Genomic DNA, 16345 nt, shown 5'->3' on the forward strand with positions numbered 1-16345 from the left:
CCATCCCGGAGCCTGTGTTGGCTTGCTTCTCTGGCTCCAGTCAAGCCCTGCTCACTCCTCTCAATCCATCCTTCTCTCAGCCACTTTCTCTCTCAATCTCTTTATCGTTTCTCTCTCAAAGACAGGCAGGCAAGCAGTTCTTGTTAGTTTTTTTGTAAACATTTCTCCCTGTTCAACTGTTTTCCTATTTTTCATTGATCTGTTTAGATTTTATTTTGTTCTTACATAAATCCTGTATTTTCAAGAATGACCTATTCTGATGTCTTGGTTTGTGTATGGTGAAGTACATTATTGGCCAGTATTTGTCAATGTTCTTATCACTGTGTCTCTGTTTCTCTCTCTCTTTCTCACCCCTACATTCTGGAGTTGTAATGTTGCTCTTTTCAAGTGTTGTTCTTTGTGGTTAAAGTGCAATTCATGTTATGAACTTGAATACATATATTTGTACACGTATTGTTTTTCTTGCAATATTACATTTCAGGGAGCTGTCTTCTAAAGACAACCTGCAAGGCTGCTTAGTACTGTAAAATAATTGTCTATTACTGTAGGTATTTCCCTGTAAATTTACAGCATTAAACTGGCAACTGTAATTTTGCTTTTACAGCAGTCATGCTGTAATATAGTTCACAGTATGATTTTCCTTACTGTAAAACATATTACAGCATCCCTGCTGTAATTTTACAGCATGGATGCTGTAATATGTTACAGTATAATGCTGTAAATATAAAGGGAAAAGTTTTACAGTATAGGCATACATGCCAATTTTTCCATTTTCTGGGGTCTTTTTGTTCCTATATCATTGACAGCGATTATAGTTATTTTGATTTAATTTCATCTATTTATTATTTCCTTTCCCAGATGTCCATTTAAAATCCCTTTTGGGGGGAGCCTTTTAGGCTCGATGATAAATAAAAAATAAAAAGGTATTAACTAATCTGATTTAAAACTTAAAATAAAACTTTTCATATAAAACGTTTTCATATAGAAATACGTTTGGGAGATGTAGGAGTGGTTTACTTTACTCGGGAATTGGAGTAGGGCAGGGGGAGGAGAGTAAAGGAGGAACAATGGGTACAGTGCATTTGGAAAGTATTCAGACCCCTTGACTTTTTCCACATTTTGTTTTGTTACAGCCTTATCCTAAAATGCATTAAAAGAAATACCCATCAATCTGCACACAATACCCCATAATGACAACGCAAAAACATTTTTTTTTAAATTGCTAATTTACTAAAAATAAAATACTTTATCACATTAACATAAGTATTCAGACCCTTAGTACTTTGTTGGAGCACCTTTAGCAGGGATTACAGCCTCGAGGCTTCTTGGGTATGGCGCTGCAAGCTTGGCACGCCTGTATTTGGGAGTTTCTCCCATTTCTCTCTGAAGATCCTCTCAAGCTCGGTCAGGTTGGATGGGGAGCGTTGCTGCACAGTTATTTTCTGGTCTCTCCAGAGATGTTTGATTGGGTTCAAGTCCGGGCTCTGGTTGGGCCACTCAAGGACATTCAGAGACTTGTCCCGAAGCCACTCCTGCGTTTGTCTTGGCTGTGTGCTTAGGGTCATTGTCCTGTTTGAATGTGATTCCTTCGCCCCAGTAAAAACTTCCCCACATGATGCTGCCACAACCATGCTTCACCGTAGGGATGGTGCCAGGTGTCCTCCAGACCTGACGCTTGGCATTCAGGCCAAAGCGTTCAATCTTGGTTTCATCAGACCAGGGAATCTTGTTTCTCATGGTCTGAGAGTCCTTTAGGTGCCTCTTGGAAAAATCCAAGCTGGCTGTCATCTGGCTTTTACTGAGGAGTGGCTTTTGTCTGGCCACTGCCATAAAGGCCTGTTTGGTGGAGTGCTGCAGAGATGGTTGACCTTCTGGAAGGTTCTCCTATCTCCAGAGGAACTCTGGAGCTCTGTCAGAGTGACCATCGGGTTTTTGGTCACCTCCTTGACGAAGGCCCTTCTCCCCCGATTGCTCAGTTTGGCCGGGCGGCCAGCTCTAGGAAGAGTCTTGGTTGTTCCAAACTTCTTCCATTTAAGAATGATGGAGGCCACTGTGTTCTTGGTGACTTTCAATGCTGCAGACATTTTTTGGTACCCTTCCCCAGATCTGTGCCTCGACACAATCCTGTCTCGGAGTTCTATGGACAATTCCTTCGACCTCATGGCTTCATTTTTGCTCTGACATGCACTGTCAACTGTGGAACCTTATATAGACAGGCGTGTGCCTTTTCAAATCATGTCCAATCAATTGAATTTACCACAGGTGGACTCCAAGTTGTAGAAACATCTCAAGGATGATCAATGGAAACAGGATGCACCTGAGCTCAATTTCAAGTCTCATAGCAATGGGTCTGATTACTTATGTAAATAAGGTATTTCTGTTTATTTTTAATACATTTGCAAAAATGTCTAAACACTGTTTTCAGTTTGCTAATATGGGGTATTGTGTGTAGATTGCTGAGGATTTTTATTTATTTAATCCATTTTAGAATGAGGCTGTAACAAAATGTGGAAAAAGTCAAGTTGTGAATACTTTCCGAAGGCACTGTAACCATTGATTACAATCCCGTGAACATACCCATCTCGTGACCACTGTGCTCGACATCAGCACCATCTCCTGTTTACCAAACTGCTACCTGCTCACGTGTGCAAGGACAGGTGACAACAATAGAGAGGAGGAGAGGAAAGGAGAAGGAGGGGCCAGTGAAAGAGAGAGAGAGAGAGAGCAACCTGGTCTCAGAGCATTTCGTATTATTCTGTACCTCAATCCGAGAGACTCCATTTTGCATGTTATGTTTGGTATTGTTACATGAGATAAATGGTTCATTAAATAAGGCAAAAACTCAAATGTTGCGAGTTTGAATCTCATCATCGACAACTTTAGCATTGTAGCTAATTAGCAACTTTTCAACTACTTACTTATTTTTAGCTAATTTTCAACTAATTAGCATGTTAGCTAACCCTAACCTTAACCCTTCGCCTAACCCTAACCTTAACCCTTTAACCTAACTCCTAAACTTAACCCTAACCTTAACCCTTACCCTCAACCCCTAACCAAGCTAACGTTAGCCACCTACTTTTTCAAATTGTTATTATATTGTACATTTTGCAATTCGTTATATATTGTATGTTTTGAAAATTCTTAACATATAAGAACTGTAATTCGTAACATTTAATACGAAATGGGTGATGGCAATCCACAAATGATGAATACATAGGCCTACAATACCAAATGTAACATAAATGGAGTGAGACACTGTATGCAAACCCAGAATAATATTAAATGCTCTGAGACCAGGTTGGAGAGAGAGACAGCATTACGACACCACTGGAGAGACGTGGAACAGTGATAATAAACGATAACGGCTAGGCTTACTAACTGGGTTAATACAGATGATTACATCATAAACATTGCGCGTGCAGACACCAGGCACTAGAACGCATGCAGTGACCGGTTGCGCAATTGAGAGTGAGAAACTGGGTTAGAACAAACGGAGGAGCTGAAGAAGGAAGGGATGAACAATGGTTTACCTCGTCTGTAGACACTATCAGCCTCAAACTAATGTAGACACGCACAGAGGGGAGGAAAGAAAGAGGTGAAGGAGGAAGAGAGAGGGAGGAGAGAATGGCACAGTCACATAGAGACAGTGGTGAACAATCGGTGGACGAAGCCTAGCTAAAGAAACAGAAGGAGAGGACAGGAGGTCGGATAAAAGGGATAAACTATGTTCTTTTTTATTTAAAGATGGGGAGTGAAAGAGGGAGTGTTCGCTCTCGGCGTCATAACGCATCCATATATTAGCCCAAACCAAACGCTCCACCGCCCGTCCATGGCGTAAAGACTGGGGTACATAAATATATCTGAAATAATTAAATAATTCGCTGTGGCGAGAAGAGCGTCAGCCGCAGTGTGCCCTCCTTGCACCACGTAAGCGCAGCCGAAACAGAGACGAGGACAGGGAGGACGGAGAGAGAGAACAAGCCATCCCTTTCCTAGCCGAACCAAGGAGAGAGGAAACGCGACAGGCAGACAACAATGGGAATATAGGTCTATATATACCTAAACCATCTGTGAGCAACCAGCACAGCGAAGGTTTTTGTGGTGTTTTTAGCGGTTAGCTATAAAGGAGACCGGGGATTCGGTGTTGCAGCGGCCGCGCTGAAGAACCGCAAATGTCAACACGTTCAAGCTCCACATCTCCATCCCCGCCCTGCGCGGATCGCAGATCCGTCTAACGGCAACGCCAGGCAGGTTACCGAATAACGGAACCGTTAACGGAACCGGGGAACAGTGATGAGAAGGACTCGGATCAATGGTTTTATGATATGAGCCTTTATAAACGAATCAATTAATGAATTACTTATCATCGATGAGAAAGGACCAATCAAACAACTGATTTTATGGATTCATGTTGACATTTTCGGATTGATCCCTATAACCTGCTTTATCGGTGTGATGTGCTTTATCTAAGGATCTATAGGCTATGGGCTCTATTCATGACAGAAATATATCCATAAATACCACATTTAGGCTGATGACTTAGTAGTAGTCTTAACAACCCATGCGTTTCTTCCTATCTCTATCGATAGATACATGGACAATTAGGCCTACCCGTTAGATCTATGCGTTTGTCTTTGGCATAAAAATATGTTTCGGTTAATTTAAAAACGAGTGAAGCAACCGTTTTTCCTCCCTCTGCTGTATTGAGACGTTAGGCAGCAGGCAGGCAGGCAGTCACAAGCAACACACACACCATCCGTCCCTCTGTGGACTGCACCTCTCCATCTATATCCCTCCCTCCTTCCTCCCTCCTCTATCCCCCTCCTCTAATCCTCCCCATCCCTCTGTTCCATTCCCAGATTATCCATTTTTATTCATTTGTTAACGTATTAGCTCTTTTAAGGATTAAAAACTGTTCACCCTATCTCAATCCTATACGCCTCTCCTTCACTAGCATCTCATCGGCGCATCCAGACACAGACACACAAACTTGACATACACACCGGACAGCTCGCCAATTCAACACAGCAGCGATGGAGACAACTAAACTGCCCCCGACCAGCCCGTCCTCCCCGACCACCGGGTTCTCGGTACCGTCAGCGGAGAAGGTGGATGGGTTTCCCCGGCGCTCGATGCGTAGAGCCCGGCAGAGGCGCTCCCACTCCTCGTCCCAGTTCCGCTACCAGAGCTCCCAGGTCGAGCTAACGCCACTGCCACTGCTCAAAGGTAGGTCCTCTGCTTTCTCCTCAATATCTATTCTATGTAGTAGACCTATTGTAGTACGCTACTACTTTATGTCCTATCAATGTATATTCTATGTTTATAGTAGGCCTGCCTTTGCTCAAAGATGGGTCCAATACCTGCTTATCAAGGTCTATTCAATGTAGTATGGCCTGTAATATGATTTAGGTTACAGCCTATTTCCTCAATAGTGTACTTTTGACCAGGGCCCAAAGGCGTGTCCTACATCTCCATCAACTTCGATTCTATCTTTTTTTTCAGGAATAGGCCTACAGCCTAGGCTGTATTCTATGTAATATGACTATTGATGAAATGTAGTGCACTACATAGGGAATATGATGTCAAAGTAGTGCATTACATATGGAATAAGTAGTGCACTACAGTACATCAACAACATTTATTGATTTGATTTAGCCATTTAAAATCATAAGCCTATCAACGTGCATGGTATAGTCCATTAGAACGTACTGTATTTGGGCTAATAGACCGTATATACAATTACACTACATGTCCAAAAGTATGTGGACACCCCTTGAAATGAGTGGATTTGGCTATTTCAGCTACACTCGTTGCTGACAGGTATATAAAATCGAGTTAACAGCCCTGCAATCTCCACAGACAAACATTGGTAGTAGAATGGCCCGTACTGAAGAGCTCAGTGACTTTCAACATGGCACTGTCATAGGATGCCACCTTTCCTACAAGTCAGTTTGTCAAATTTCTGCCCTGCTAGAGCTGCCCTGGTCAACTGTAATTGCTGTTATTGTGAAGTGGAAACGTCTAGCCGTGAAGTGGTAGGCCACACAAGCTCACAAATGGGACCGCTGAAGTGCGTAGTGCTCAAAATTAGTCTGTCCTCGGTTGCAACATTCACTACTGAGTTCCAAATTGCCTCTGGAAGCAACATCAGCACAAGAAATGTTAGTCGGGAGCTTCTTGCACACAATCCTAAGGTCACCATGCACAATGCCAAGCGTCAGCTGGAGTAGTGTAAGCTCGCTGCCATTGGACTCTGGAACAGTAGAAATGCGTTCTTTGGAATGATGAATCACACTTCAACATCGGGCAGTCCGATGGACAAATCTGTGTTTGGCGTATGCCAGGAGAACATTACTTGCCCGAATGCATAGTGCCAACTGTAAAGTTTGGTGGAGGAGGAATAATAATCTGGGGCTGTTTTTCATGGTTCAGGTCAGGCCCCTTAGTTCCAATGCAGGAAAATCTAAATACTACAGCATACAATGCCATTCTAGACGACACTATGCTTCCAACTTTGTGGCAACAGTTTGGGGAAGGCCCTTTCCTGTTTCAGCATGACAATGCCCCCGTGCACAAAGCGAAGTCTATACAGAAATGGTTTGTTGAGATCAGTGTGGAAGAACTTGACTAGCCTGCATATAGCCCTGACCTCAACCCCATCGAACACATTTGGGATGAATCGGAATGCTGACTGCGAGCCAGGCCTAATCGCCCAACATCAGTGCCAGAGCTCACTAATGCTTGTGACTGTATGGAAGCAAGTCCCTGCAGAAATGTTCCAACATCTAGTGGAAAGCCTTCCCAGAAAAGCACAGGCTGTTGTAGCAGCAAAGGGTGGGACCAACTCCATATTAATTCCCATATTTTTGGAATGAGATGTTCGACGAGCAGGTGTCCACATACTTTGGGTCATGTAGTGTATGTTTGATGTAGGCTAATCAAGTAATTTCTAATCATTATCAAAGTGGATGAATCTAGAACAGAGCATCCCATAATGCAGGAGTTCCCAAACCTTTTTGGCCCATGACTCAATTTTGTTATCAACATTTATTTGTAACCCCACCATGTAAAAGGAAGTGATTTAATAAACGGCCAATGTTTACTTTTTTAATTGGGGATATGACAGTCTATTACAGATCAGTCTGACAGTACTTTTGACAGTATTTCAATCTGAAGGAAGGATGATTTGTAGTGATTGAAATCAGAATCAGAAAGGTATTAAGTTAAGAAGATCATCAGGCAATAATTTTGTATCGTCTTCTGTGTGGAAAAGAACATCATCATTGTATTCATAAAGTATCTCAGAGTAGGAGTGCACAGTTTTGTCTTTTAGATCATAATGAATAAGATTACTTGGGACCTGATTCTACATAACCACTTCTGCTCCGAGAAGCTTTGTGAGTACACATGCAACAATACAATAAAATAAATAAGTATTTGTCCTCCAGACCTCCACATCTCCCTCAAACAGGCTGTTAGCTTGGCACTCATCCCCAGCTTTGATGTCCTCCCCTCAGGCTACAGCATCAGCTTGCCTCCCTGGTCATGGGTCTCCACGCTTTAGCTAACACGCTAACGATGCTAAGGTCACATTTTCACCCACAGGGTAGACTTTCCTCCTCTCCTCTCCTCTCCTCTCCGCTCCTCTCCTCTCCCTCCTCTCTCTCTCCTCTCCTCTCCTCTCCTCTCCTCTCCTCTCCTCTCCTCTCCTCTCCTCTTCCTCTCCTTCTTCTCCCCTTTTTAGTTTTATTATGTATTATTTTACCTTTATTTGACTAGGAAGTTGAGGCAGAGAATCAAGAGTTAATTAGACCCAAGAGTTATTGCGACCCAAATGGCAATATATTCCCTTTGTAGTGCATTACTTTTGACCAGTGCCCTATGGTCAATAGTAGTGCACTACATAGAAAATACTGTGCCATTTGAAACACAGCCAGTGAACCTATAACAGAGGCCTGGTTGTGTTTCTAGAACATTATAACATTACTCATACACATTCTTTACTGAATCCAAGTCAATTCTGAATAAATTACAATCAAATTAAATACAGCAGTGTTTTTTAGTCCTGGTCCTGGGAACCCAAAAGGGTTCACATTTTAGTTTTTGCCCTACTGTAGCGCTACACACCTGTTCCAACTAATCAACTCATCATCAAACCTTTGATAAGTGGAATCAGGTGTGTTAGTGCTTGGGCAAAACCAAAAAATGGACACCCCTTTGGGTCCCCAAAACCAGGAGGAAACACTGGAATACAACAATCAATTAAAATACAGTTGGATAAGTGATAGAATTTGCAGACGATGAAGGGCACACAGTTAGAATCCAGAGGCATAAGGGGGTTCTGTCTGTGTGTGAGTGTTTTTGTGTGTGTGAGCTCTGAGCGCTGAAGCCATTGGCAGAGCCTTGCTCCCTAAGATAGACCAGATAGTTTCTCGTGATCACACACACACACACACACACACACACACACACACACACACACACACACACACACACACACACACACACACACACACACACACACACACACACACACACACACACACACACACACACACACACAATTATACCCTTGCCAATCGTACCTTAAAAGAGCCGATAGTGTACTTTTAGGGGACAAAATAGTATCTTTCTTACATATAGTCTACAGGTACAAAAGTGTAACTTTAGAAAAGGTGTGCCTTTTCAGGGTATCACCATAGTGACAAAACCGTTTTTTCCTTTTAAGTGACAAAAACATACCTGTTCTCTATACCAAGTCCTCAAATGTACACACCCCTCCATCATTCAACTTCTGACACCAATGTAGCAAGTTCAAGGGTATCCCTGACTGGGACTTGAACCTGGATCCAGCAACTGTAAAGTCAACACCTCAACCATTATGCCACAAAGACCATACCTCATGGCAGTGTTGTGTTAAGGTCACTATGTTATCCATTACAGCCCTTTATTGTGAAATGCTCTTACGTAAGCCTATATGAAGACTTCAGAAGTGGCAGCAGACATACTCAAACTTTAACTAACTTAACTATAGACTTTTTAAACTGGCACAACTCTTCCACTCATGGGTGGCGAAAAATAACTAACTGAAAGCCACACACCCACTAAGCCACGCCTTCAATATAAGCCTGGCACAGGCTTATGTTTTTGCATGTACTGTACATTGAGTGATTCATTGTTTGATAAATACAAAAAATGCTAACTAATCCAATAATTTTTTGCACCTGTTACTGAAATGGTTGTTCCAGTTTAAAATACTTAGGTGGTCTCCTCACACTGTTTCTAATGCTGGCAGCCATTATACATGCAAGTTGCGGGTGAATACACATTTCAACTGTTGGATGGACTAACACTGGCTGGATTCCTTTAGGAATTACTAAACACTTTGCAAGCCAGCATAATGTGACTTGCAGGTAGGGTTGCAAAATGCTGGTAAATTTCCCTTGTTTTCAAGAAATCCCGGTGTGATGATTCCTGGAAATCCTTCAAACAGGTTTTAAACTAAAGGAATTTTGGGAGACTTACCAGAATTTTGCAAACTTACTTGAAGGCCCGATGTGGCCTGTAAACCATGAGTTTCAGGCCACTGTATTAGGATAAAGCTAGGTCTCAAAATAAGGCCTTATGAGATATGTAATGTATTGTGATAAAGACTTTAATTATAATAATAACGTTCACTCATTTGATGAAGGCCACAGGACTGAAAATGAATTAATTCAACAACCACGTCTCTTTCACTAAAGGTCATGAACAGTCAAAATCATGTTTCTCATGAAATTGGATGATATATGAAACCAGAACAAAGTATGATGACCAAAGTATGAACAACTATTGTTGCTTCTGCATAAATAAAGTTTGATCATAAAGTTACTGGTCCCCTCCCCCATGTCAAACTCTTGGATTCAGGAGGCGGGATTATTAAAGGGAATGGCCGATATCACCCTAATTCACTTTTTAATACACCAATGGTAACATTATATTCTCTTACCTAATAAAAAAAACAGTGCCTTGTAACCAACATCGGAGAAGGCATGTTTGCAGAGTTGCGTGGTTTATAGCCAGATAGCTACTCTACTGGTGCCAATATTTGACTGTAGGGTGTCAGGAAATATAATTAAAAGTGTACACTATTCATCTATGGCAAAGATATTTATATGATTCCTTTTCATCTGTGTCTGGTGTTAGCTGGTTACTTCAGCCAGCATGGAACAAAAGGGGGGGAAGGGTTGTTCAAAACTATGACGCAGTTGTCACATCCGTCTGTGCTGCTGTGAACCGCATCACAAGAGACATGCCAAATCGGAGATGTGTAAAATAGAGTTGAAGTCGGAAGTTTACATATACCTCAGCCAAATACATTTAAACTCAGTTTTTCACAATTCCTGACATTTAATCCTAGTAAAAATGCCCTGTTTTAGTTTGGATCACCACTTTATTTTAAGAATGTGAAATGTCAGAATAATAGTAGAGAGAATGATTTATTTCAGCTCTCATCACATGCCCAGTGGGTCAGAAGTTTGCATGCACTAAATTAGTATTTGGTAGCATTGCCTTTAAATTGTTTAACTTGGGTCAAACGTTACAGGTAGCCTTTCACAAGCTTCCCACAATAAGTTGGGTGAATTTTGGCCCATTCCTCCTGACAGAGCTGGTGTAACTGAGTCAGGTTTGTAGGCCTCCTTGCTTGCGTACACTTTTTCTATGGGATTGAGATCAGGGCTTTGTGATGGCCACTCCAATACATTGACTTTGTTGTCCTTAAGCCATTTTGCCACAACTTTGGAAGTATGCTTGGGGTCATTGTCCATTTGGAAGACCCATTTGCGACCAAGCTTTAACTTCCTGACTGATGTCTTGAGATGTTGCTTCAATATATCCACGTAATTTTCCTGACATCTGTTTTGTGAAGTGCACCACTCCCTCCTGCAGCAAAGCACCCCCACAAGATGATGCTGCCTCCCCCCGTGCTTCACGGTTGGGATGGTGTTCTTTGACCCCCGCCATAAAAAAGCCTCCCCTTTTTCCTCCAAACATAACGATGGTCATTATGGCCAAACAGTTATATTTTTCTTTCATCAGACCAGAGGACATTTCTCCAAAAAGTATGATCTTTGTCCCCATGTGCAGTTGCAAACCGTAGTCTTTTTTATGGTGGTTTTGGAGCAGTGGCTTCTTCCTTCTTCCTCCATATAGGACTCATTATACTGTGGATATAGATATTTTTGTACCTGTTTCCTCCAGCATCTTCACAAGCTCCTTTGCTGTTGTTCTGGGGTTGATTTGCACTTTTCACACCAAAGTACGTTCATCTCTTGGAGACAGAATGCGTCTCCTTCCTGAGCTGTATGACGGCTGCGTGGTCCCATGGTGTTTATACTTGCATACTATTGTTTGTACAGATGAACGTGGTACCTGCAGGCATTTGGAAATTGCTCCCAAGGATGAACCTGACTTGTGGAGGTCTACAATTTTGGCTTATTTATTTTGATTGTCCCATGATGTCAAGCAAAGAGGCACTGAGTTTGAAGGTAGGCCTTGAAATACACCTCCAATTGACTCAAACTATGTCAATTAGCCTATCAGGAGCTTCTAAAGCCATGACATAAGTTTCTGGAATTTTCCAAGCTGTTTAAAGGCACAGTCATTGATGAAATGTCAATGTAATTTGAGCTTTGTGTGTCAGCAAATTTGCTTGAGAGGATTTTACTCTAACTCGTTGTGTGAAGTACTTAAGGAAAACTACTATAAAGTACTCATTGAGTAATTTTTTGGGGTATATTTTTGACAACCTTTACTTCACTACATTCCTAAAGAAAATAATGTGCTTTTTACTCCATACATTTTCCCTGACACCCAAACATGCCCGTTAAATTTTGAATACTTAGCAGGACAGGAATTTCACTTATCAAGGGAACATCCCTGGTCATCCCTACTGCCTTTAATCTGGTGGACTCACTAAACAAATCAAATTTATTTATATAGCCCATCGTACATCAGCTGATATCTCAAAGTGCTGTACAGAAACCCAGCCTAAAACCCCAAACAGCAAGCAATGCAGGTGTTGAAGCACGTTGGCTCGGAAAAACTCCCTAGAAAGGCCAAAACCTAGGAAGAAACCTAGAGAGGAACCAGGCTATGAGGGGTGGCCAGTCCTCTTCTGGCTGTGCTGGGTGGAGATTATAACAGAGCATGGCCAAGATGTTCAAATGTTCATAAATGACCAGCATGGTCAAATAATAGGTCTGGGACAGGTAGCACGTCCGGTGAACAGGTCAGGATTCCATAGCCGCAGGCAGAACAGTTGAAACTGGAGCAGCAGCACGGCCAGGTGGACAGCAAGGTGTCATCTGGCCAGGTAGTCCTGAAGCATGGTCCTAGGGCTCAGGTCCTTCGAGAGAGAGAAAAAAAGAGAGAATTAGAGAGAGCATACTTGAATTCACACAGGACACTGGATAAGACAGGAGAAGTACTCCAGATATAACAAACTGACCCTAGCCCCCCGACAAAAACTACTGCAGCATAAATACTGGAGGCTGAGACAGGAGGGGTCAGGAGACACTGTAGCCCCATCCGATGATACCCCCGGACAGGGCCAAACAGGAAGGATATAACCCCACCCACTTTACCAAAGCACAGCCCCCACACCACTAGAGGGATATCTTCAACCACCAACTTACCATCCTGAGACAAGGCTGAGTATTGCCCACAAAGATCTCCGCCACGGCACAACCCAGACAGGAAGATCACATCAGTGACTCAACCCACTCAAGTGACGCACCCCTCCTAGGGACGGCATGAAAGAGCACCAGTAAGCCAATGACTCAGCCCCTGTGATAGGGTTAGAGACAGAGAATCCCAGTGGAAAGAGGGGAACCGGCCAGGCAGAGACAGCAAGGGCGGTTCATTGCTCCAGAGCCTTTCCGTTCACCTTCACACTCCTGGGCAAGACTATACTCAATCATTTGACTGACTGAAGAGATGAGTCTTCAGTAAAGACTTAAAGGTTGAGACCGAGTTTGCGTCTCTCACATGGGTAGGCAGACCATTCCATAAAAATGGAGATCAATAGGAGAAAGCTCTGCCTCCAGCTGTTTGCTTAGAAATTCTAGGGACAATTAGGAGGCCTGCGTCTTGTGACCGTAGCATACGTGTAGGTATGTAAGGCAGGACCAAATCAGAGAGATAGGTAGGAGCAAGCCCATGTAATGCTTTGTAGGTTAGCAGTAAAACCTTGAAATCAGCCCTTGCCTTGACAGGAAGCCAGTGTAGCGAGGCTAGCACTGGAGTAATATGATCACATTTTTTGGTTCTAGTCAGGATTCTAGCAGCCGTATTTAACACTAACTGAAGTTTATTTAGTGCCTTATCCGGGTAGGCGGAAAGTAGAGCATTGCAGTAGTCTAACCAAGAAGTAACAAAAGCATGGATTAATTTTTCTGCATCATTTTTGTTACGTAGATGGAAAAAAGCTGTCCTTGAAACAGTCTTGATATGTTTGTCAAAAGTGAGATCAGGGTCCAGAGTAACGCCGAGGTCCTTCACAGTTTTATTTGAGACGACTGTACAACCATTAAGATTAATTGTCAGATTCAACAGAAGATCTCTTTGTATCTTGGGACCTAGAACAAGCATCTCTGTTTTGTCTGAGTTTAAAAGTAGAAAGTTTGCAGCCATCCACTTCCTTATGTCTGAAACACAGGCTTCTAGCGAGGGCAATTTTGGGGCTTCACCATGTTTCATTGAAATGTACAGCTGTGTGTCATCCGCATAGCAGTGAAAGTTAACATTATGTTTTCGAATGACATCCCCAAGAGGTAAAATATATAGTGAAAACAATAGTGGTCCTAAAACAGAACCTTGAGGAACACCGACATTTACAGTTGATTTGTCAGAGGACAAACCATTCACAGAGACAAACCGTTATCTTTCCGACAGATAAGATCTAAACCAGGCCAGAACTTGTCCGTGTAGACCAATTTGGGTTTCCAATCTCTCCAAAAGAATGTGGTGATCGATGGTATCAAAAGCAGCACTAAGGTCTAGGAGCAAGAGGACAGATGCAGAGCCTCGGTCTGATGCCATTAAAAGGTCATTTACCACCTTCACAAGTGCAGTCTCAGTGCTATGATGGGGTCTAAAACCAGACCGAAGCATTTCGCATACATTGTTTTTCTTCAGGAAGGCAGTGAGTTGCTGCGCAACAGCCTTTTCTAAAATTTTTGAGAGGAATGGAAGATTCGATATAGGCCGATTGTTTTTTATATTTTCTGGGTCAAGGTTTGGCTTTTTTCAAGAGAGGCTTTATTACTGCCACTTTTAGTGAGTTTGGTACACATCCGGTGGATAGAGAGCCATTTATTATGTTCAACATAGGAGGGCCAAGCACAGGAAGCAGCTCTTTCAGGAGTTTAGTTGGAATAGGGTCCAGTTTGCAGCTTGAAGGTTTAGAGGCCATGATTATTTTCATCAAAACACAAATGCTTTGTTTGCAAATTATGTGTTGAGTGTTGCAGTGGGCCCCTGGCTATCTGTAAATAAAATGTTTTTTTCCACCTCATCAATCTACACACAGTACCCCATAATGACAAAGCAAATACAGGGTTTTTAGAAATGTTTGTAAATGTATTAGAAATAAAAATTTGATATCACATTTACATAAGTATTCAGACCCTTAACATTTATGGCAGGGGTGGGCAACACCAGTCCTCGAGGACCATCAATGGCAAACACCAGCTGATTAATCAAATTGCATTCTAAACTGAAGACCATGAGTAGGTGATTATTGGATTCATTTGTGTTAGCTGGGCCTGGGGAATAACTGTGACACCAATCAAGCCCTCGAGGACTGGAATTGCCCACCCCTGCTCTATGGGATCGGTGTCCCTATACTGGGACGGTTGATAGTAACGTACGCTAACGTGCGCTAATGTGACAAGAATGACGTTGTAAGTAACAGCAAACCTTCCAGGACATAGACATGTCTTATATGGGCAGAAAGCTTATATTCTTGTTAATCTAACTGCACTGTCCAATTTACAGTAGCTATTACAATGAAAAAATGCCATGCTATTGTTTGAGGAGAGTGCACAACAACAAAAAACGTTTATCACGTCAACTGGATTGATACCTTCAGTTAAAGGTAAATAATGTACTTACATTCAGTAATAGTGCTCTGATTTGACATCCTGGGGGTCCCAGAGATACAATGTAGCATAGTTTTGTTTGATAAAATACATGTTATATTAACATGTAGGAACTGGGTTCTACAGTTTGAACCCCTGCTGTCTCTGGCTCCACGTCCACCCTGCCTGGCCATCTTGATGTGTGAAAGTTAGTGTATAAGCTAATGATCCATCATGTATGACATTCCTGGGAGTGTGTAAATTTAAGTTTTGCATTACCATAAATTTGTTTCTATGTTTTCTGTAGTTAGGTACTTGAAAATGTATCAATTGACCAATTCAGCACATTTGGGGAGACAAAATACTGTGCAGTATTTCAATGCTTCACTGGATCAATCTGGAACTTTGCACACACACTGCTGCTATCTAGTGGCCAAAATCAAACTAGTGCCTAAACTGCAATATTATATTATGGCCTTTCTATTTAATTTCAAAGACGATGATGAAAAAATTTAAATAACGCATCTTTTTTGTTTGTTTGTATTATCTTTTACCAGATCTAATGTGTTATATTCTCCTACATTAATTTCACATTTCCACAAACTTCTCAGTATTTCCTTTCAATTGTATGAAGAATATGCATATCCTTGTTTCAGGTCCTGAGCTACAGGCAGTTAGATTTGGGTATGTCATTTTAGGCTAAAATTGAAAAAAAGGTCCTTAAATGAACTCAGTACTTTGTTGAAGCACCTTTGGCAGTGATTACAACCTTGAGTCTTCTTGGGTATGACGCAACACACATGTATTTGGGGAGTTTCTCCCATTCTTCTCTGCAGATCCTTTCAAGCTCTGTCAGGTTGGACGGGGAGCGTCGCTGCACAGCTATTTTCAGGTCTCTCCAGAGATGTATGATCGGGTTCAAGTCCGAGCTCTGGTTGGGCCACTCAAGGATATTCAGAGACTTGTCCCGAAGCCACTCCTGCCTTTTCTTGGCTGTGTGCTTATGGTCGTTGTCCTGTTGTAAGATGACATTTCGCCACAGGCGGAGGTCCTGAGCGCTCTGGAGCAGGTTTTCATCAAGATCTCTCAGTACTTTTCTCTGTTCATCTTTCCTTCGATCCTAACTAGTCTTCCAGTCCCTGCCGCGGAAAAATGATGCTGTCACCACCATGCTTCACGTAGGGATGGTGCTACGTTTCCTCCAGATGTGACGCTTGGCATTC

The 16345-nt window shown here is 42.3% G+C and overlaps 1 protein-coding gene across 3 annotated transcripts in view; it reads left to right on the forward strand.

Moving 5' to 3' along the window:
• The first annotated feature begins 3336 nt into the window (after positions 1-3336).
• The window catches only part of LOC112214486 (serine/threonine-protein phosphatase 2A 56 kDa regulatory subunit beta isoform), a 43558-nt gene continuing 30549 nt past the window's right edge, over positions 3337-16345 (forward strand). Inside the window, exon 1 of one of the 3 annotated variants that reach the window (XM_042298180.1) lies at positions 3337-5226. In XM_042298180.1, coding sequence (XP_042154114.1) covers positions 5034-5226 — 193 coding nt within the window. In that variant the 5' untranslated portion in view covers positions 3337-5033. The remainder of the gene's footprint in view (positions 5227-16345) is intronic. The other 2 variants (XM_042298179.1, XM_024373262.2) reach the window with 2 other exon arrangements.

The sequence above is a fragment of the Oncorhynchus tshawytscha genome, linkage group LG15 (assembly GCF_018296145.1).
Source record: "Oncorhynchus tshawytscha isolate Ot180627B linkage group LG15, Otsh_v2.0, whole genome shotgun sequence".
In the NCBI taxonomy this organism is placed as follows: domain Eukaryota; kingdom Metazoa; phylum Chordata; class Actinopteri; order Salmoniformes; family Salmonidae; genus Oncorhynchus; species Oncorhynchus tshawytscha.